Source organism: Salvelinus sp. IW2-2015, unplaced genomic scaffold (assembly GCF_002910315.2).
Source record: "Salvelinus sp. IW2-2015 unplaced genomic scaffold, ASM291031v2 Un_scaffold1295, whole genome shotgun sequence".
Taxonomy (NCBI): Eukaryota; Metazoa; Chordata; class Actinopteri; order Salmoniformes; family Salmonidae; genus Salvelinus; species Salvelinus sp. IW2-2015.
Window position 1 is genome coordinate 177,393 of NW_019942823.1, and position 21,723 is coordinate 199,115.

General features: G+C 43.2%; 2 protein-coding genes across 3 annotated transcripts; both read left to right on the forward strand.

Moving 5' to 3' along the window:
- Positions 1 to 248: 248 nt before the first annotated feature.
- Positions 249 to 2,924, forward strand: LOC112070332 (transcription factor HES-7-like). Its single transcript, XM_070438922.1, is given in 7 exon segments — positions 249 to 275; positions 397 to 492; positions 1,065 to 1,155; positions 1,858 to 1,943; positions 1,945 to 2,032; positions 2,156 to 2,323; positions 2,326 to 2,924. Coding segments are annotated over 7 exon segments (822 nt in total). The 3' UTR covers positions 2,592 to 2,924.
- A 6,779-nt stretch (positions 2,925 to 9,703) lies between these two features.
- On the forward strand, positions 9,704 to 13,725 carry LOC112070330 (7SK snRNA methylphosphate capping enzyme). Of its 2 annotated transcripts, none has more exons than XM_024137746.2 (5): positions 9,704 to 9,973; positions 10,487 to 12,393; positions 12,579 to 12,797; positions 13,000 to 13,123; positions 13,225 to 13,725. In XM_024137746.2, the coding sequence occupies exons 2-5, from the start codon at positions 10,528 to 10,530 to the stop codon at positions 13,263 to 13,265; spliced, it is 2,250 nt and encodes a 749-aa protein (XP_023993514.1). In that variant the 5' UTR covers positions 9,704 to 9,973; positions 10,487 to 10,527; the 3' UTR covers positions 13,266 to 13,725. The 2 variants fall into 2 exon arrangements, with proteins under 2 accessions (XP_023993514.1, XP_023993515.1); XM_024137747.2 differs by having other exon boundaries at positions 9,883 to 9,973; positions 10,492 to 12,393.
- The last annotated feature ends 7,998 nt before the right edge of the window (positions 13,726 to 21,723 follow it).

The following is a 21,723-nucleotide window of genomic DNA, read 5'->3' on the forward strand; positions in this document are numbered from 1 at the left end:
GGTAAGTGGAGTTAGCATAAGGTCGTGAACGACATTGTCACCTTTCAACCAATGACAATCGGTCTGCTTGACCTTATAAATAGCCTGCGGGCTCAAATGATAATAAACCAGTCCCGAGCGAGTGTGGATACTTTCTTTTCAGCTTGACCTGGCCGGATTGGATGAATTTATCGTTTTCTTTTTGGAAAAGTCGTCTTTATTAATATAGGTCTACTCTTCTTCATCGAGTAAAGTTCGAGAGATCAAACATGGATAATCGTAAAGCCTTAAAGAGGGTAAGTTCAGACCCTGCGTAAAATGTATCTTTCAACTAGTTCATCTATATATTTTGGTGTCCGTGAATTGGTTTTGGATTTGGTTTTGTTGAAATAACTGATTATAATTATTATTTTCTAGGTTCTAAAACCGGTGATTGAAAAGAAGAGGCGAGATAGGATAAATCAATGCTTGGATGAGCTAAGGACTATTCTGCTAAGCAAAACTTCTGACATGGTGAGCGGAGTTGGCCACAGCTTTTCTAGTTGCGTCTGAAATCAGCTCCTTGTGTGTCCCTCTTGTATGAATGAGCCCACTGGACACAGACGTCAATTCCACGTTGGTTCAACCTATAGTTATTGAAATGACGTGGAAACAACGTTGATTCAACCAGTGTGTGCCCAGTGGGAGGGGGGAAATAATAAACAGCAGGGAACCGATAAGTTGTATATTAATAATAGACGTTGTCAACTTATTAATGACATTTCAAACAGCCCATAAAACCACAAACAAACCAGACTCTTGGGAATGATATGGGGAAATGGTGTTGCGCGAAACTTCGAGTTTTACGCACGTATCCTAATCTATGTCCTCAATTGAATGGAATTGAAAACGGGACTTGAAAACGGGACTTGATAGGCACCTCTGTGGCATATATGTTGTTTAAATTTGTCTTAAAAAAATAAGATTTGACCATAAAATCATAATTACTTCCATAAGTGAGTACTTCAAAATTAAAATGTGAAATATTGTGCGCAATGGCTGTGTATTATGCCATGTTCAGTAGGATTATTCTTTCTCTCTCACAGCGGCTGAAAAATCCAAAATTAGAAAAAGCTGAAATTTTAGAGTTGACCGTCGATTACATACGAAGAAAATCAAATGGAAATGACAGCAAAGGTATCTATCAATCCATTTAAAAAAAAGTTTTCTGGTGTGGGTTTGTTATTTAATTTATTTCAGAAATTGTAAATATGGTAATACGCCCCCAAATTGCTGATATAGACACAACATTGTTGATATTAACGTGAGTGCTAATAATTTTTTTCTCTCTCCCCAAAACCTCCCTATATCTCACCTACACACACACACACACACACACACACACACACACACACACACACACACACACACACACACACACACAACATGCTTCTCCGAGTACTGTTCTCTCTCTGTCCACTTTTGAATTATTCTTTTATCACCTGCCCATCTTCCTCTGGATATCTTCGCTTTCTGTTCTCTCTTCTCTTTCTGTCCTCACTTCTCTTTATGTCCTCTCTTCTCTTTCTGTCCTCTCTTCTCTCTTCTCTCTTTCTCCTTTCTGTCCTCTCTTTCTTCTTCCTCTCTTCTCTTTCTGTCCGCTCTTCTCTCTTTCTCTCTTTCTTCTCTTTTCTGTCACTCTCTTCTCTTTCTTTCTCTCTTCTCTTTCTGTCTCTCCTTCTCTTTCTGTCCTCTCTCCTCTTTCTGTCCTCTCTTCTCCTTCTCATTTAATCCTGATTACTGACTGCTCTCACTATTGACCAACACTAGCCTTCACAGAAATTCCATGAAGGAGTCCCTCTGTTCCAGTGACTAGTGCTGTGAGTTCCCAATGGACAGAACCCCGCATACACGAGCACACCGCCATTACCAACCTGTCTATAGTGGCAGGTTTCACAGAGTGCATTTCCCGCCTGGGCAACTACAGTCGACAGCGTGGACCCATCCCAGAGAGAGAGCTTTGTCCAGGGACTTAGGGACCACCCTGATACCACATGCCTGGCCCTCTGGGGAAGTGCAGAGCCAGACCTTCCCCCTGGACTTCCAGCCCTGGGGCCCTGCAGCAGAAAGACCATGCCTCCTGGGGCAGGAGTATAAAACAGGAAGGGGAGCACAGTGAGGGCATACAACGAGCCAGCAAAGAGAGCCACTTTCCCCTTATATCAACACCTCTCTTCCCATCTACTCCCAACACCTTGTCCTTCACCACCCCACCCCCACACCACCCAACACTCTCACACCCTACCATTCCCCTGTTACTCCCTCTCACCCCACCCTCCCCTGTACTCCCAAACTTCCTCGCCACCTGTCACACTACCCCTCCATACCTCTCCATGCCATGCCACTTCCCCTTCCCTCCTTCCCCCTCTCGTCGTCCATCAGATTCCTTGTCATCCCCCTCTCACTCTACGTCTCGGCACGTGGTGCCTCTGGTACCAGCCCATCCTCCCCTGGTGTCCAGTCCCCCCACCCTTCTAAGTCTCTCTGGCCCTGAGCCCGTAGGCCCAACACGGACTCTGAGGCGGTCACTATTTCAGATCCAGCCCCAGGTAGTATGGAGGCCCTGGTCCTGATATGTGGAAATCCACACAGGACACACACACACGTGTCCACAATCTGTGTTCTGAGAGAATCTTTACGGAAACCTAGCCACCCAGATCATCATGGGACACGTTCAGGACAACATTCATCTTTCCTATCAAGCAGCGTGTGGTGAGGGCCGGCTAAGAGGAAAAGATGTGGAGGTCAAGGACAATCAAACGTTTTCTGAAAACCTGTCACTTTAGAAGGCCTGTTTAACAGACTGAAGAATTCTCTGTTTTATGACATTCTCTTCAGAGTTCCTGGAGCTCCTCTTTATTTTCTTGTCGTGAACAATGCATTTCTTCTTTTACATTCCTATACAGTTATTCCCTGTCTCTGGTTCTTTCCTACATTATAAATCATGTAAAGTATTGTAAATATATTTATGTTTTATCATGTAAAAAGTATTGTAAATAAACTCATGAGAATAAAGTTCTTATTTTGTTAACTTGCTTCATTTCCAACTTGTCTCACTGCCTGTCAGTGCTAATGTAACCAACTCAGTAGAACATTTAAACTGAATAAAACTGGATTACATTTTTTTTAAATTAATGCATTAGAAATGTAATCACTGTAAGGCGCTAATTATCAAAATCATGATAATAACACGAGTATGGTTTAAGTGCCAGATTAACTGCTAGTTAGGCTATAAGTATGGTTGAGATATTTGTCATGGTTTAACATTTTTGTAGATGGTATCCAAAGCCATAATCTATTATTTATGTCTCCAATGAACATGAACAACCCTGGACTTTTCTGTGCCTTGCTAAATTATTCATCGCCCTTGGCGTTTTTCCCCATTTTGTTGCATATCAACCTGTAATTTAAATAGATTTTTATTTGGATTTCATATAATGGACACAAAATAGTCCAAATGGGTGAAGTGAAATTTAAAAAATGACTTGTTTAAATTTTTTTATGGAAAAGTGGTATGAAGCCCCTAAATAACGTCTGGTGCAACCAATTACCTTCAGAAGTCACATAATTAGTTAAATAAAGTCCACCTGTGTGCAATCTAAGTGTCACATGATCTGTCATATGATCGCAGTATATATACACCTGTTCTGAAAGGCCCCAGAGTTTGCAACACCACTAAGCAAGGGGAACCACCAAGCAAGCAGCACCATTAAGACCAAGGAGCTCTCCAAAGAGGTCAGGGACAAAATTGTGGAGAAGTACAGATCAGGGTTGAGTTATAAAAAATATCAAACATTTTGAACATCCCACGGAGCGCCATTAAATCCATTATTAAAAAATTGAAAGAATATGGCACCACAACAAACCTGCAAAGAGAGGGCCGCCCACCAAAACTCACGGACCAGGCAAGGAGGGCATTAATCAGAGAGGCAACAAAGAGACCAAAGATAACCCTGAAGCAGCTGCAAAGCTCCACAGCGGAGATTGGAATATAGGACCAATTTAAGCCGTACACTCCACAGAGCTGGGCTTTACGGAAGAGTGTCCAGAAAAAAAGCCATTGCTTAAAGAAAAAAATAAGCAAACACGTTTGGTGTTCGCCAAACGGCATGTGGGAGACTCCCCAAACATATGAAAGAAGGTACTCTGGTCAGATGAGACTAAAATGGAGCTTTTTGGCCATCAAGGAAAACGCTATGTCTGGCGCAAACCCAACACCTCTCATCACCCGAGAACACCATCCCCACAGTAAGGCATGGTGGTGGTGGCAGGATCATGCTGTGGGGATGTTTTTCCATCGGCAGGGACTGGGAAACTGGTCAGAATTGAAGGAATGATGGATGGCGCTAAATACAGGGAAATTCTTGAGGGAAACCTGTTTCAGTCTTCCAGAGATTTGAGACTGGGACGGAGGTTCCCCTTCCAGCAGGGCAATGACCCTAAGCATACTGCTAAAACAACACTTGAGTGGTTTAAGGGGAAACACTTAAATGTCTTTGAATGGCCTAGTCAAAGCCCAGATCTCAATCCAATTGAGAAATCTGTGGTATGACTTAAAGATTGCTCTACACCAGCAGAAACCATCCAACTTGAATGAGCTGGAGCAGTTTTGCCCTGAAGAATGGACAAAAATCCCAGTGGCTAGATGTGCCAAGCTTATAGATACATACCCCAAGAGACTTTCAGCTGTAATTGCTGCAAAAGGTGGCTCTACAAAGTATTGACTTTGGGGGGGTGAATAGTTATGCACGCTCCAGTTTTCTGTTTTTTTTTGTCTTATTTCTTGTTTGTTTCACAATAAAATATATTTTGCATCTTCAACGTGGTAGGCATGTTGTGTAAATCAAATGATACAAACCCCCCAAAATAATTTTTAATTCCAGGTTGTAAGGCAACAAAATAGGAAAAATGCCAAGAGGGTTAATACTTTCGCAAGCCACTGTATATGCCTATTGATGTTGGATATCGTCTAGCTAAAAAACATTAACTTTTTAAAATAAATCCCCAACCAGGTGGCACGGAGCCAATATTATGATGCAATAGCAAAGTAATCAAATGCTCACCCAGAGGCAACAACAACAACATGCCTCTAGGCCAGCTACGACTTTCATGTAAGGTTAATAAATTCACCTGAGATTATAATTGAATCAAAACAGTTTCTCTGGGCAATATAGATGGGTTAGCTGACAACGTCACAAAAACAATGCGCATGCTTCAATGGGGCAGAAGTCTGTGAGTTGTTGTGATTCTGGATGGCCAGATAGCTATCAACAATGACAAGAAACTGTCACTAGGGGGGAATCATCATTTATTTCAGCTAGTTTCATGTTGTTCTTGATACCATGTGTTGTTTTGAGGTGTTTCCACTGATTTCATATCACTGCTAATATGGATAAAATTCACTAGCTAGTTAACCAACACATGTAACAATGTATCTCAGAGATAACACATGCTCATTGTGCAATTGCATTTATGTTTTCAATAAACATTGGAGACTAAATATAGTTAGTCAACAATCTAAGCCAACACCATCTGTTTTGCCTCATAGTTAAGCACGTGTAGGTTTCGTTGCTAAACAACCAACCCCTCTAGGGTTAGCAAAACATCACTGTCCTGGCATCTATAACCTAAAATAAACATTTTTTAAAGGGTTACAGGAGATTTGATTTAATTAATTACGATCCCTGTTACCCGACTCCAATGGCAACAGCTAGTCTGACTGGGGTCCGACATAACGAAGAAGACATTACAGACAAAATACTTTACAATTTACAAACATTTAAAAACATTAACATGTAGTGTGTGTGTGCATCTATTAGTTACACATACTGTACATGTCAGTACATACACATAACAAGTAAGTCACATGGGGGAGAGGCGTTGTGCTGTGAGGTGTTGCTTTATTTGTTTTTTGAAACCAGGGTTGCTGTTCACTTGCACTATATTAGATGGAAGGGAGTTCCATGCACTCATGGCTCTGTGTAATACTGTACATTTCCTTGAATTTGTTCTGGACCTGGAAAGACCCTGGTGGCATGTCTGGTGGGGTAAGTATGTGTGTCAGTGCTGCGTGTAAGTTGACTATGCAAACAATTTGGAATTTCCAACACATTGAGGTTTCTTATAAAAACAAGAAGTGATGAAGTCAGTCTTTCCTCAACTCTTAGCCAAGAGAGACTGGAATGCATAATATTAATATTAGCCCTCTGATTACAATGAAGAGCAAGACGTGCCGCTCTGTTCTGGACCAACTGTAGCTTAACTAGATCTTTCTTTACAGCACTTGACCATATGATTGGACAATAATCAAGATAAGATAAAACTAGAGCCTGCAGGACTTGCTTTGTGGAGTGTGGTGTCGAAAAAACAGATTATCTCTTTATTACAGACAGACCTCTCCCCAGCTTTACAATGTGTAACCTTTATTTAACTAGGCGAGTCAGTTAAGAACAAATTCTTATTTACAAACATTGAACCTATAAGTTTTGACCATGACAGTTTACAATCTAAGGTAACGCCAAGTCATTTAGTCTCCTCAACTTGTTAAACAGCCACACCATTCATTACCAAATTCAGCTGAGGTCTATAATTTAGGGAATGATTTGTACCAGATACAATGTTCATAGTTTTAAAGATGTTCAGGACCAGTTTATTACTGGCCACCCAATTCAAAAACAGACTGCAACTCTTTGTTAAGGGTTTCAGTGACTTCATTAGTTTGATTGCTGATGCGTATATGGTTGAATCGTCAGCATACATTGACACACATGCTTTGTTCAATGCCAGTGTCATTGGTAAAAATAGAAAACAGTAGAGGGCCTAGAGAGCTGCCCTGCGGTACACCACAGTTTACATATTTGACATTAGAGAAGCTTCCATTAAAGAAAACCCTCTGAGTTATAATAGATAGATAGCTTTGAACCCACCATATGGCAGAGGTTGAAAAGCCATAACACATAAGTTCTCAACAACAGGTTATAGTCAATAATATAAAAGGCTGCACTAAAATCTAACAGTACAGATCCCACAATCTTCTTTTTATCAATTTCCTTCAACCAATCATCAGTCATTTATGTCAGTGCAGTAGATGTTGAGTGTCCTTCTCCACAAGCATGCTGAAAGTCTGTTGTTAATTTGTTAACAGAGAAGTAGCATTGTATTTGGGATAACACCATTTTTTCCAACATTTTGCTAAGAGCTCGCAGCAAGCTGATAGGTCTGCTGTTAGAACCAGTAAAGGCGGATTTACCACTCTTGGGTAGCGGAATGACTTTAGCTTCCCTCCAGGCCTGAGGACAAAGACTTTCCTATAGGCTCACATTAAAGATATGACAGATAGGAGTGGCTGTAGAGTCAGCTACCATTCTCAGTAGCTTTCCATCTAAGTTGTCAATGCCAGGAGGTTTGACATTATTGATCGATAACAATCCACCTCTTCCACACTAAAATTCAAATTTGCAATGCTTTTCTTTCATCATTTGTTTTTTTTATACATGAGTACAAAGGCTCACTGTTCGTTGTTGGCATTTCTTGCATCTGCATTTGCAGGAATGGCTCCCCCTCAAGCATCCCAGTGCTTCCTACATGAACACCACCCCCATCCCATTGGTTCCTGCCCTCACCATCGTTAACAGAACTATGGGAAAACAATGCCCGACAGGCGTCGATGAAGGACACTGTCTTCTGGTTGCCCCTGCCTCCTGCTAGCACAGCAGGCGGAAGGCTGAGGCGACACTGTGTGCTAGCTAACTAGCTATCTTGCTAGTTAGCAACACCATGTGCTAGCTTCTTAGTTAGCTAGCTAGCAGATGGTGTCACCCCCGCTTTCCACCCGCTGTGTACCTGAGAAAACTGTGCACGATTGGTGGGGGTGAAGGACACTACCAGTCATCCCCGCCTCTGGCTAACACAGCAGATTAGCAGGAGGCTAGTTGACACCACAGATAGAACAATGAGACAGATATTTCACCGGATGTAAAAATGTGAAGCATCCACTTAGGGTTTCCACTCACTACCAAATATGGTGATGAGAGGAATCCCAGTGGCCGGCAGTGAGAGAAGGTGGATCGAGATTGATTTTGGTCGACATTCTGCAATTTTTTTCAGCAATAAAACATTTGATCTCCTTACAGTTTTCTGTTTCCAAAACTATAATCTATAACAAACAGAGTGGACTGCTTTTTGTAGACATTACCCTTTGCCCAAGTTTTTTAAAATTGCATTGTTCACCATATTTGGTAGTGAGTGGAAACCCTAAGTGGATGCTTCACATTTTTACATCCGGTGAAATATCTGTCTCATTGTTCTATCTGTGGTGTCAACTAGCCTCCTGCTAGTCTGCTGCGAATTGAGTTATTGCACGTGTCCTTCACAGATTAGGCCATCCCTAACGGAAATATGCAAATAAATGCTAGAATGCACCAATAGGCTCTCAGTAGCTTGTGCTTGGCTCTGCCCACTTCCATGCTTGTTCTGCCCACTATGATCAATTTGCTCCCATTGGAAATGACAGGCTCTGGTCTACCTTGGGTTAGTTATACAACTCTTTGGCGACACCGTGTGCTAGCTTGCTACTTAGTTAGCTGGTGACACCGTGTGCTAGCTTGCTAGTTAGTTAGCTAGCACACGGTGTCACACCTGCCTCCAACTTGCTGTGTACCGGAGAAAACCGTGCCCGACAGGCGGTGGCGAAGGACACCTTTATACTGGTCGTCCCTTCCTTCCGCTAGCACAGCAGGCAGAAGACGGGGCGACACTGTGGGGCAACACACTAGTTAGCTAGCACATGGTGTTGCCCCCACCTGCTGTGTATCGGAGAAAACTGTGCTCGACAGGCGGGGGCGAAGGACACTATCTACTGGTTGTTCCCGACCTCCCGCTGTGTGATAGTTCTGGTACACAGCTTGCTAGCTAGTTAGCTAACTCACAGTGTTTCCCCTGCCTCCCGTGTACCAGAGTACTCTTTCATCGCCGTATTTAACAGAACTGCAGGAAAACAGTACCTGACAGGCGGGGGCAAAGGACACTGTCTAGCTACCTAGGGGTCTACCCTTCTTCTGTGGGGTTTATAGGTGGCTGGCATCCAATGTTATTGCGCATGAACATCATCCATGGTACTGGAGTGCCGCTGCCCCTGCCCCCGCCTGTCCTTATTGAAAAATTGACCAATAGAAGTATAAAAAGGGTTCTTGCATATGCAGGAATGTCCACATACAGGAACGCCCCACAATTGCACCCTTCTCGAAGATCCAGGACATTGTTGGATAAAAACTACAAATCCCAATGACAATTCTCAATTGCCCGCCCTACCACATGTCAGTGAATGAGAAGGGGGTGGGAGCGTTGTAATCTGTTGTTTTGTTTTGCCTCTCCAACCTTACCTTGATGTAAAATGTGTTAACAAAATGATGCGTATAGACCGTATACAGATTTACAATATATTTTTAAATATTTAATTTCGCCAAATGGCGGGGGAATAACAAATACAAATTCAGAAAGGCAAATTATGGGATACCTATTTGTGTGCAAAACTAGGTCGACGTGTATTGCTCAACCCCTACACGTCTGTAATTGGTCGATTTCATGAAGACTGCCTAAAAACCGTCACCTTATTGGTTCCGATGCCTGTCTGTTTCAGGGTTTAGGCTCTGGCAAAAGATAAAACAAACAACGATTGGAACCTTCCAATCTGCGTGAGGTTGAGCTGTTGAGCTAGAAGTTAGCGATTGGAGTTTGGAGTGTACAGCGAGCTCACAATCGCACAGTTACCACCACACTGGTTGTTTTATTATTTTTAGAGAGGCTTGTTTTCCAAACATTATTGATTCATCTCACCAGTGAAAATAAAATTATCGAACAATCAAGCTATCAACGAAGCTGATGATGCAGCAACGTCAGTAACTCGGGAGGGAGTGTGGCAGTGACAGTTCAGCTTCCCGAGAAGGCGGGTAGAACGGTGAGCTGAGACTGTTGTTGTTGATGAACATACAGTTGCCTCATGCTGTAGCTAGATGGCTAGTTTACTTATTTTTGTATCTTACTTAGTCGCATTTATTAATGAACGCAAAGTGGTGGATTCTTGCAAAATATCGGCATTTATAGAGCGCTAGCTAGCGTAACAGTATTGGGGAACCATTGGTATTGGTTCACGCGCAGCAGCTGGCATTGAGGGTGGGTTCAATGTCTTCACTGTAGACGTTCACTCAACGTTTGCCTCCAATATAATGGATGTATACTATCCAGTGGCATGCATGCACCTTGGGTCTTATAGAATGACATGCAGGCACAAATCATCAAGTTACTTTCAGTTGTCAACAAATAAGTGCTTTACTAAATAGCTGGGAAAGCAGCAACTGGGGACTGAGCACTATTGTAATCTTGTCCAGTTATAGCTGTGGTTTAAATAATACATCTTATGATTTATTGGGTTCGGTGGTCATTATTCTAATCTATTTTGATGTGTTTCCAGATCAGTTGTCCCATGTCAGCACCAAAACAATTGAGTGGAAGATGATAGAGATGTCTGTTGATAAAGAGACTGTTCCAACCAGAAGTATGAAAGTGGACCCAGTGCCACCCCAGAAACTCTCAGAATGCACTGGAAGCTGCAACAATGCCCCCAAAGTGCTAGAGGTCACCCTGGCCAACTCAGACAGCACTGATGGTGCTGCTACCTGCCCCATGCCAGACAGTGGTGCCCAAACCAAGCAAAGCAGCACGACTGACCCCCACGATCAGACAAAGTGTGTTGAGCAGGAGGCCATGTTGACTGAGCAGCATGTTAACCCTAAAAATGGCTTTCAGCAACCCAAACAACCGCAGCAGAAACTCTCAAAGCGTCGCAGCACAATGATTGCAGGGTTCAAGCATCCAGCAGGTAAGCGACGACGACGGGTAAACTCAGAGAGCGACTCGGTTCTGCCCACCAACTTCCTGCTGGGAGGAAACATATTTGACCCGCTGAACCTCAACAGCCTGCAGGACGAGGAGGTGAACAGGGCCCTGAACGCTGAGACGCCCAAGTCCTCCCCTCTTCCTGCCAAGAACCGCGACCCTGTGGAGATACTCATTCCCAGGGACATCACTGACCCTCTCAACCTCAACAGCAGGATGGGAGGTAGGAGCCTCCTGGTGTCGCCCTTCAAGAGTGGCGGCAGGAGGAGACACCGTAACAGACACCATGGAGGAGGAGGTGGGGGTTCCACAGTCTCCGTGTTGGACCTGTCAGATTCAGAGAGAAGTGGTGAAGTGACCAACACCACTTCTTCTCTGTCTAACCTGGCATCTGCTAGTGCTGCGTCTACCTCTGTTCTAGAAGCACCCAGTGTCCCAGCTGTCCTGGACCCCCAGGATGCTAATGGTAATGAGATCAACCCATCCAACTGCAGGCATGAAGCCATGCTCACTGTATCGGCCCCCCAGGCTAAGCCTCGAGCCCAGGAAGACTCCTCAGCAGCCACGGCCGGAGGCCCAAACCATCTCTCTAGCCGGCAACGCAAACGCAGACGCAACTCTGGTAAAACAGAGCCTCCTATGGTCCAATCTACTCTTATGGCCAGGTCGGGGACGGAGGAGAGGGGCCGTGGAGCTGGGCCCGGGAGAAACGCACAGTCCTCCTTCCACACCCCAGTGGGAGGTCCCAGGGGGTCCTCCCAGGTACCAGGGGGTCGGCAACCGCATCTTCACAACCAGCACAAACAACAGCACCAAGGCAACAAGAAGTTCCAGTATGGGAACTACAATAAGTACTACGGCTACCGCAACCCAGGCTGTGCCGAGGACCCACGCTTCCGTTGTCTACGTCCGGAGTGGTTCCATGGTAAAGCAGTACTGGACCTGGGCTGCAACACGGGCCACCTGACTCTGTGTATTGCTAAGAAGTTGCAGCCCGCCCGCATATTGGGGTTGGACATTGATGGGGGTCTGGTGCACGCGGCCCGCCAGAACATCAGACACTACCTGTCAGAGCTGCAGGCCCAGGAGGCCCGGCGAGCCGCAGGGGATGAGAAGGAGAAGACCAATGGACCAGGAGAGGAAAGGGAGAAGGCCAACAGACGGGAAGACGAGTCACACTCAGGAGGACTAACGCACAAACAGAATGAAAGACAGCCCAGTAGGGCAGAAAATGGAAACGCTGAAAAGCAGGTCCCTGCAGAGGCAGCGGGTGGCGTGGTGTTGTCACGTCACGCAGAGAGAAGAGCTCAGGAGAGGGGGGCTGAGGAGATGGAGGACTCTGGCGCACCTGCTGTTGAACTGGGAACCAGCTCCTTCCCTGTCTCCTTACGGATCTCCAGGGGGCCCATAGCAGCACCCCCACTCCCTGACACACCCACCATGCCTCCTGGTAACTTCCCCTCCAATGTCTCCTTTGTCAAGGTAGGTGTATGCACTGCAGCCTTTTAATGTGTTTCCATTTTAATAATCATTATTCATAATATTAAGGTGGAAATTAAGAATATTATGATGAATCATTTGTTGCTTCTCTTTCTACTTGATCCTCACAGAGAAACGTCCCACATTGTTTACAACTCATCCCCTGTCGTCATCTTTCTCCTCCGTAGGGGAATTATGTCCTGGAGAGTGATGCTCTGCTGCTGACCCAGCGGCCAGAGTACGACGTCATCCTGTGCTTCAGCGTTACCAAGTGGGTCCACCTGAACTGGGGAGACGATGGCCTGAAGCGCCTCTTTCACAGAGTGTTCAGACACCTGCGTCCTGGAGGCCTGTTCGTCCTGGAGCCACAGCCCTGGATCACCTACGGCAAGAGGAAGAAACTCACGGTGAGATGAGGAGAGAGCTTAGTGTTGCAAGGACCAATGGTGTGATCTGCTACTGTAGATGTGCATAAATGCAGTATATAGCCAAAACAATAACTAAAACATATTACAAGTGGCCTGTTTCTTTGTTATAGACATGAAAGTATGTGTTGCTTTGCTCAGCGCTGAGACGGAATCGTGTCTGACTTTCCGCTCACTGTTGCAGGATAGCATCTTTAAGAATTACCACAGCATCCGCCTCAAACCAGAGCACTTCTCCACATACCTGACATCTGAGGTGGGATTCTCCAGCTACGAGTTGATCGGGACGCCTAACAGTTCATCAAGAGGTATGTCACTGGTTCATTAGATACCGATATCATCTCTGATTCTTTCACGTGTCCTTTTCTATTCTGTTTCTCAAACTAATGGATTTGTATGTCTTCCACAGGTTTTCAGAGGCCAATCTACTTGTTTCATAAAGGAACATAATCTGCATAGGAAGTGGGTTGGAGCAGGAGAAACCAAACCACCATGAGACACAAAACAAGCCACCCGCTCAAAGATCTGCCTTCATCTCCAGTCTGTAAGCATATAGGTCAACCCCAATCAGAGCTGTCTACTTGTTTGTGATGCTGTGTTCAGACGGTAGCTAAGGAGACCAAAACATGAGACTTGATTCTATAGAACGACTATCTGATGGGTTCTCTACACACAACTCCAGTCTAGATGATAAGAAAAGCATTGGGACAGGGTGAACTCAATCATGACTCTTTGGGCTTGTTGCTCCCTATGCACAGGCATTGTTCCATATCTTTTTATTACTGTTCGTACTCTTGTTCAGTCAAGGATTGTATTTTTTTCACATTTTAATATCGACGTTCATCAATAGATCAACTTTTGAAGCAGAATGGACAACCAAAACCTAATTTGAATCCTTTGCATAAAATGTACTCCCATGTAATGTCCAAATAGAACTAATCTAGGGACATTTCTCACACTTTTTATAGGATCAGAGCGTCTTCAATTTTAAGACTGTTCTGCTTAACATAAGTCCTCACTGAGTTCTCTGTGACCTAACTGACTGACCAGGAAAAGCAGTTTGACTCTGGATAAGTGTGGCCTGTCTTCAGCCTGCTCCTGACCCGGAGTGCTTTTTCTCTAGATATCTTACTGCCTCTCTGGGGACTGTTCCTGTCTTTCTATTGGTAGCTGATTCAACAACTGTCAGTCAGGTGGAGTTGCTATGGTGAGATGTGAGGGAGGATCAATGTTTTTTCTTTGACTGTTATAAGAATGATTGCTTGTTCTTTTATTTGACTCGTGTTCTTTTTTCATTTTCTTTCAATGGATTCTTCTTGTCATGTGTCCAAACAAAGGTTGGCTGCCAATTTATCATATGTAACCTATACAGAGCCTCCATGGTTTGTGCTCAGATTGGATTGTATTGTTAATCCAGCTCACTTTAACCCAAATCACTTCATCATAATGAAATGTTTATGCTTTACTCAATTCTTATGCGTAATATTTTGTTTACTCGCACCAGGTGCTGGTTTAGTTCTGATTTTGTTGAAATGTTTTTGTTTTTAATAAACAAATCAATTGAAATGCAGTCAGTGCTCATTAGTCATTCTACAGATGCCTCCAATCTACAGGCCCTAAGACATCCACAGGCACTAAACAAATCTGATTCACAGGGTCAAACCCAAACCAATCTATTCATCTTAGCCTTCTCCGTAAGATCCTAGACATAGGGAAACGTTATGGGGAGGAAAATAGCTTGATGAAAAGTCACTTCTATTAATCATTTTTCTGTTGATGTTGTGCAGAATTGTAACCACCCATTTATGACTTTTATATAAAGTTTTAATCTGTTATATATTTGACTACCCTTGGAATGCCAGCGCTGATGTGTGTGTGATTTGAGTTATCACTAGTCATGTGAATGCTTGATCAAAGGAATCTGCATGAGAGATTTGCTACAGGTATGTTGCAACAAATCTTCTCAATCTGAATTTGCACTGATATGAGAGGCATTTACTATCAATAAATTGTCATTTATACAAAGTCCATAATGTTAATGTCATCTGAAAATCTGTATTCTGGAGGTTTGGGCTAATTATTGACGGGGGGGGGGGTCACATCAAATTGTATTGGTCACATGCATACGTTTAGCAGATGTTATTGCAGATGCAGCGAAATGCTTGTGTTTCTAGCTCCAACAGTGCAGTAAGATCTAAAGTAACATTTCAATAAGGTTGTCGATCATAGAACAGCAGACACTACCTGTCAGAGCTGCAGGTCCAGGAGGCCCAGCGAGCCTCAGGGGATGAGAAGACTGATGGACTAGGAGAGGAAGGAGAAGGTCAACAGACAGGAAGAGCAGAAGGAAGACGAACTAATGCACAAACCGAATGAAAGCGAGCTCTCCGTACATAAAGTAGCAGTCTGCAGTTCAAACAAGAACAAAGCGACCACTGGTTTGGTAAAAAAGCTGAGGAATGGGGCTGGAGAAATGTAACAATTCCTTGACAGAGCTTTGGATGACCATCCATTACATAAACCTAGTATTAACTGTGTTTTGAGGTTACATAGTGCTAGTTTACAATTAAATGGTTTACAAAGGGGTGAAACAAACTTCTATTTGGGGTTTTGATGGGGTACGGCAGTTGAACTAAGCTCATGAGGCTGTGTGCATCGGACATCCAAGAACAGAACAATTTGTAGCCAGCCCTAGCCTACCATACATTACTGTTTTAATATGGATAACAAGGGTTAATGATAGGCCTATGTCAAAAACATGAGCAAGTGCCATGATCCCCAAGGAAATAGGAGTTTCATAAATGCTCCAGAGTTGAGAATATTAGCGGCATATCCAGCAACCGACAAGTTAAACAGATAATCATGTTTTATTTGCAGGAGCGGGGGAAGAATCAAATTATGCATTTTAAATGATCTACTGCCAAAAAGGCCGGGTTGATGCTAGTAGACCCTAATGAAAATGTCCCGCCCCCCAGGGTTGGAAACCACTGTTACAAAGATGTTGTGGCACAAGGTGTTTGGGCTGTTGAGTCCTCATAGCAATATGGTCTTTGGAAATAAAACATCTGGGGAAATTACAAACAATTGCTAGTGTTCTTCATCTGTGTTATTATAGTTACTTTGTTGTAGTCCATTATAGTACCACTGGGTGGCATAAACACTCCATGAAATGTCTGAAATGTTCTGACATTTTCTTCTCCGGCTCAAACCAAAACCAGAAGCCCAGAAACTGGGGTAAGTAGTCAGATCATCAAAACCAAAAAACAAGTAGCCTAATTGAATACTGTAATTAGAATTCAACTGTTTGAATTTGACTATTTGCACTTTTGCTAAGTTTTGCTTATACTAAGTGTTGTATGTGAACAAGAAAAGTCCTGACATCCCTGGTTGTGATGTCATTTTGTGACCTAGTTAAAGTCACAGCTGTGAGATTTGTCAAATATCTAAAATAAATGTGATCCTCGGGCAGCCTCCTCATCGTCCACATGTTCCTCCTGGGTTCCATTTAGCTGACCAGAGCCTGGCCTTGGCCTACTTCCAGTCAAACTGAGCTGAGGCATCTTCAGGACCAGCAGAACAGTATTGTCTTGAGGAAAGCGGGACTAGAGGATGGAGACTAGATACTTCTCAGTGAGTTTTTCTCCAGTCTCGGATACCTTGGAGAGCACCGTTAAGTGGTTGTGTTACTGTAATGGATGTCTGTCAGTGTGGATCCTTTGTTTTGCTCTGCTTCTGGCTGCCATTCTATTAAGATGACTTCCTGGGTTGTTTGTATATCAAATCTCCAGCTGCATGCTGTTAAAACGAGCAGGAGATCAGTAGGTGGACAAAAGCCATTGGTTAGTTGGACAACCTACATAGATGTGTGTGTGTGTGTGTGTGTGTCTGTGTGTGTGTATGTGTGTATGCTAGAGAGAGAGAGAGGGTCTGAGAAATGGCATGCAAGCTAAATTTGAATGTGTTAGCTTCTGTTTTGTGTGAGGAGGGTGCATGTATATCTGTCATTATTCACACACACATACTACTTTCTCTCTGTCACTCTCTATGCAATCTTGTAACGATTTATATTTTATATGTGGTTTAGAACATGAATGTTCAGGAAGTTTTGTCTAAGTCGTTAGTGGTGTGTGTGTCGTGTGTGTGTGTGGTGTGTGTGTGTGTGGTGTGTGTGTGTGTGTGTGTGTGTGTGTGTTGTGTGGTGTGTGTGTTGTTGTGTGTGTGTGTGTGTGTGTGTGTGTGTGTGTGTGTGTGTGTGTGTGTGTGTGTGTAACCCTCAGTGTCTGTCTCGCCATCAACACAGTAGGGTAGTTATGTAATGTGGTAAACAGGTCATAGTCAGGTCAGCCATAGTCAGCTCCTGGCTGAATACTGTCGTTTTAACACAGGCTGCGGTTCCATATTGTATTTTCAATTCATACCTTGCAAAATATTTACACTGTATTTAATGGAATTTAGTGAATGGTACAGCATGTGATGTTATCAGACAATGTTCTCTAGAGGTCATATGGGTCTGGTCAGTTGTGTCCATGCTGTCTCCTCTGTGGGCTCTGGAATTCCTGGAACCTCTGGAACTCCTGAAACCTGGAACTCCTGGAACCTCTGGAACTCCTGGAACCTCTGGAATCCCTGCTCTCCTAAAGGGAGCATTCCAGACCAGTTCAGGTAGTTTGGTTCAGGTTATGCGTGTGACTAGGTGGAATGGGTGCCAGATGGCGGGACTGGAGCATTCCTATACACACTGCTTACAGTACTTGCTTGCGTGTTCTTTTCTGTATTCATCCGATGTGCGTGTAAATACGTGTATGCTAGTGTATTTCATGAGTGTGCGTGGTTAAAATACGTGTATGCTAATGTATTATGAGTGTGCGTGGTTAAATATGTGTTGCTAGTGTATTCATGGTGGCATGGTTAAATAGTGTATGTAGTGTATTCATCAGAGTGTGTGTGGTAAAATCATATGCTAGTGTATTCATGAGTGTGCGTGGTTAAATACGTGTATGCTAGTGGCAGTTGGTGATGTTTAAGATGAGCATGGCCTTATTTCTATTACAGCATATTGGATGACTGTCATTCATATTCCATTCACTCAGCTCAATGTAACATCACTAGGTTTAAGCTACTACATGATACTCTAATTCTCCCTATACCCATCATGAGGTTGCTACAACCTAGCCTATGAATGAAAGTTTACAACGTAGGTGCACAGGTTAAGAGAAAAATTTTAGTAATCCAGGTGACATACAGTGACACATTCAATACCGCCTTGCACACTCTTGCCTGCATCTAGCTGATCTAGGAAGTAATCATTAGTCCAACAGTTGCAAATGAGAGTTTCTATTGGACAAATTCAGGTATGTTTATCCCCGTTTCATTCCATTTGCTTCCGTTTAAGAAACATTTTTCAACAGAATCGTTGGAATGAATACACACCTGATCACACGCAAAACACAGTTCACATCCATAGCAGCCACATACAAACAGCATGATCATTTTGCTCATCTACAAGCTCTCCTCCTCTCACCTTTTCCCTTCGCTTGTGGAAACACATCAGCTGTCTGTGACCTGGCAAAAAAAACTTTCCTAACCTTCATATCCGCAAACCGCTACACGCAGCCTAACTACTTCGTCGTAGCTACTAGAACTAATGTATTAGTAATGCAGCTACAATCATGCAGTACAGTGTACAGTCAGCAAGCAGTATTAGCAGTGTCAATAAATTAATAAAACCAAAACCTTACCTTGACTTGGAAGAGTTCCAGTGTTGGATAGCCATAGCCAGCCAGCTAGCTAACATAGCATCCCTCTCTGTTTGAGCTGGGTGTTTGAGTAGGCTAAACTAGCTAGCTGCATTTGGTAGCTAAGTGAATGTGAATAAAAAATACAATGAAAAATTGCTTCTCCTTCATTTTTAAAGGAATGTATTTGTTCAAAACTGTTCAACTATTGTCTTTCCCTTTGAGTCAACTACTCACCACATTTTAAGCACTGCAGTGCTTCTGTAGCTAGCTGTAGCTATCTTATGCTTTCAGTACTAGATTCATTCTCTGATCCTTTGATTGGGTGGACAACATGACAGTTCATGCTGCAAGAGCTCTGATAGGTTGGAGGACATCCTCCAGAAGTTGTCATAATTACTGTGTAAGTTTATGGAAGGGGGTGAGAACCATGAGCCTCCTACGTTTTGTATTGAAGTCAATGCACCAAGAGGAGGATGGAAGCTAGCTGTCCTCCGGATACACCATGGTGCTACCCTACAGAGTGCTGTTGAGGCTACTGTAGACCTTCATTGCAAAACAGTGTGTTTTAATAAATTATTTGGTGACGTGAAAGTATTTAGTATAGTTTTATCTAAAAATAATAATTTAATGTTTCACTATATTTATTTTTATGAAATTCACTGAGGAGGATGGTCCTCCCCTTCCTCCTCTGAGGAGCCTCCATTGATGTATGCCTATGTGTACACACATACCTATGTGTGTGGGTGTGTGTTGTAGGTTGGATCTATGCCTCTCTCTCCACCCCAGGGAATTCAGATGAAGTCGGAAGTTTAAATACACTTAGGTTGGTGTCATTAAAACTCGTTCTTCAACCACTCCACAAATTTCTTGTTAACAAACTATAGTTTTGGCAAGTCGGTTAGGACATCTTCTTTGCGCATGACACAAGTAATTTTTCCAACAATTGTTCACAGACTAATTCTTTAATATCATTCAATGTATCACAATTCCAGTGGGTCAGAAGTTTACATACACTAAGTTGACTGTGCCTTTAAACAGCTTGGAAAATTCCAGAAAATGATGTCATGGTTTTCGAAGCTTCTGATAGGCTAGTTGACATAATTTGAGTCAATTGGAGGTGTACCTGTGGATGTATTACAAGGCCTACCGTACAAACAATAGTACGCAAGTATAAACACCATGGGACCACTCAGCCATCATACCGCTCAGGAAGGAGACATGTTCTGTCTCGTAGAGAGGAACGTATTTTGGTGCGCAAGTGCAAATCAATCCCAGAACAACAGCAAAGGACCTTATGAAGATGCTGGAGGAAACTGGTACAAAAGTATCAAAAGTAAAGTCACTGCTCAAAAACCGCCATCAAAAAGCCAGACTACGGTTTGCAACTGCACATGGGGACAAAGATCGCACTTTTTGGAGAAATGTCCTCTGGTCTGATGAAACAAAAATAGAACTGTTTGGCTATAATGACCATCGTTATGTTTGGAGCAAAAAGGGGGAGGCTTGCAAACCAAAGAACACCATCCCAACCATGAAGCACGGGGGTGGCAGCATCATGTTGTGGGGGTGCTTTGCTGCAGGAGGGACTGGTGCACTTCACAAAATAGATAGCTTCATGAGGATGGAAAATTATGTGGATATATTGAAGCAACATCTCAAGACATCAGTCAGAAAGATATAAAAAAAAAAAAACTGAGTTCAAATGTATTTGGCTAAGGTGTTTTTTAAACTTCCGATTTCAACTGTATGTGTGTGTTCATAATTTAGAATGGCATTATTGCTGCACCATTGCTCCTGCATTGTGGGGAGCTGGCAGAGGGGAGGGGGGTTATGCTGCCTTTTGTACAATTACCAAGCTGAGGGTGCAAAGATCTTGTTAAGCTGCCTTTTGTACAATTACCAAGCTGAGGGTGCAAAGATCTTGGCCATGTCGCAGTTGTAAATGAGAACTTGTTCTCAACTAGCCTACCTGGTTAAATAAAGGGGAAATCAAAATAAAATCAAAAAAGACACGAAGCACACATTTCCCCGTAAACCAGGCTTTAGTGGTGCGGTCTGTACTCTTAAAGGCAAAGTGTACCCCTAAGATGCACACATGATTCTATTAATTTTACTGCAATGCATTTGAACAAAGGTTCCAGTCCAAATTCACTGCATTGACATTACTCAGTCATAGAAGGAACACCCCCAGCTAACTGTAGAAACATATAGTCACACAGAGAAATATGAGAATGGCATGGCTTTATACCCAAAACACCCTCCGTGTATGCTTCTTAATTTTTAACTTAAAATCCTTATACCCCCTTTACCTCTCTCTCTCTCTCTCTCTCTCTCTCTCTCTCTCTCTCTCTCTCTCGTCTCTCATCTCTCTCGTCTCTCTCTCTCCCTCTCTCTCTCTCTCTCTCTCTCTCTCTCTCTCTCGTCTCTCTCTCTCTCGCTCTCTGCTCTCTCTCCTCGTCTCTCTCATCTCTCTCTCTCTGTCTCTCTCTCTCTCTTCTGTCTCTCTCTCTCTGCTCTCTCTTCTCTCTCTCTCTCATCTCCGTCTCTCTCTCTTCTCCAAATTCAAATTCAAATTCAAGCTGCTTATATTGGCATGAAAAACATTGTGTCAATTTTGCCAAAGCAACAATGTACAATATACAGTGTAATACAATTAAAACAATGACAAATAATAATATAGAATGGCAGTAAATATAATACAAAATTAAATATAAAAATATTATAAAATATAAAATCTTCTCTCTCTCCTCTCTCTCTCTCTCTCTCTCACACACACACACACACACACAACACACACAACATGCACACACACACACACAAACAACACACACTCACACACACACACACACATTACACACAACACACACACACACACACAACCACCACACACACACAACACACACACACACAACACACACTCAGATGAACGACGCAACATACAACCATTCACGACAGACACGGCAACGGCTACATAACAACAACCCTTCTATGCCATGGCAACAATTGCACCATTGCTAAGGCAACAGCTGTGCAGAGCACCACAACAAGCAGAAACCCTTCACGCTTTTTTCACCTTCTGTCATGGTTTCCTCTAGTTTATGTTCGGGTTGTTTTTGTCTGTCCTCTGATTGTCGTATGCGTTTCCATTTTTTTCCCTGTGATGCATGATA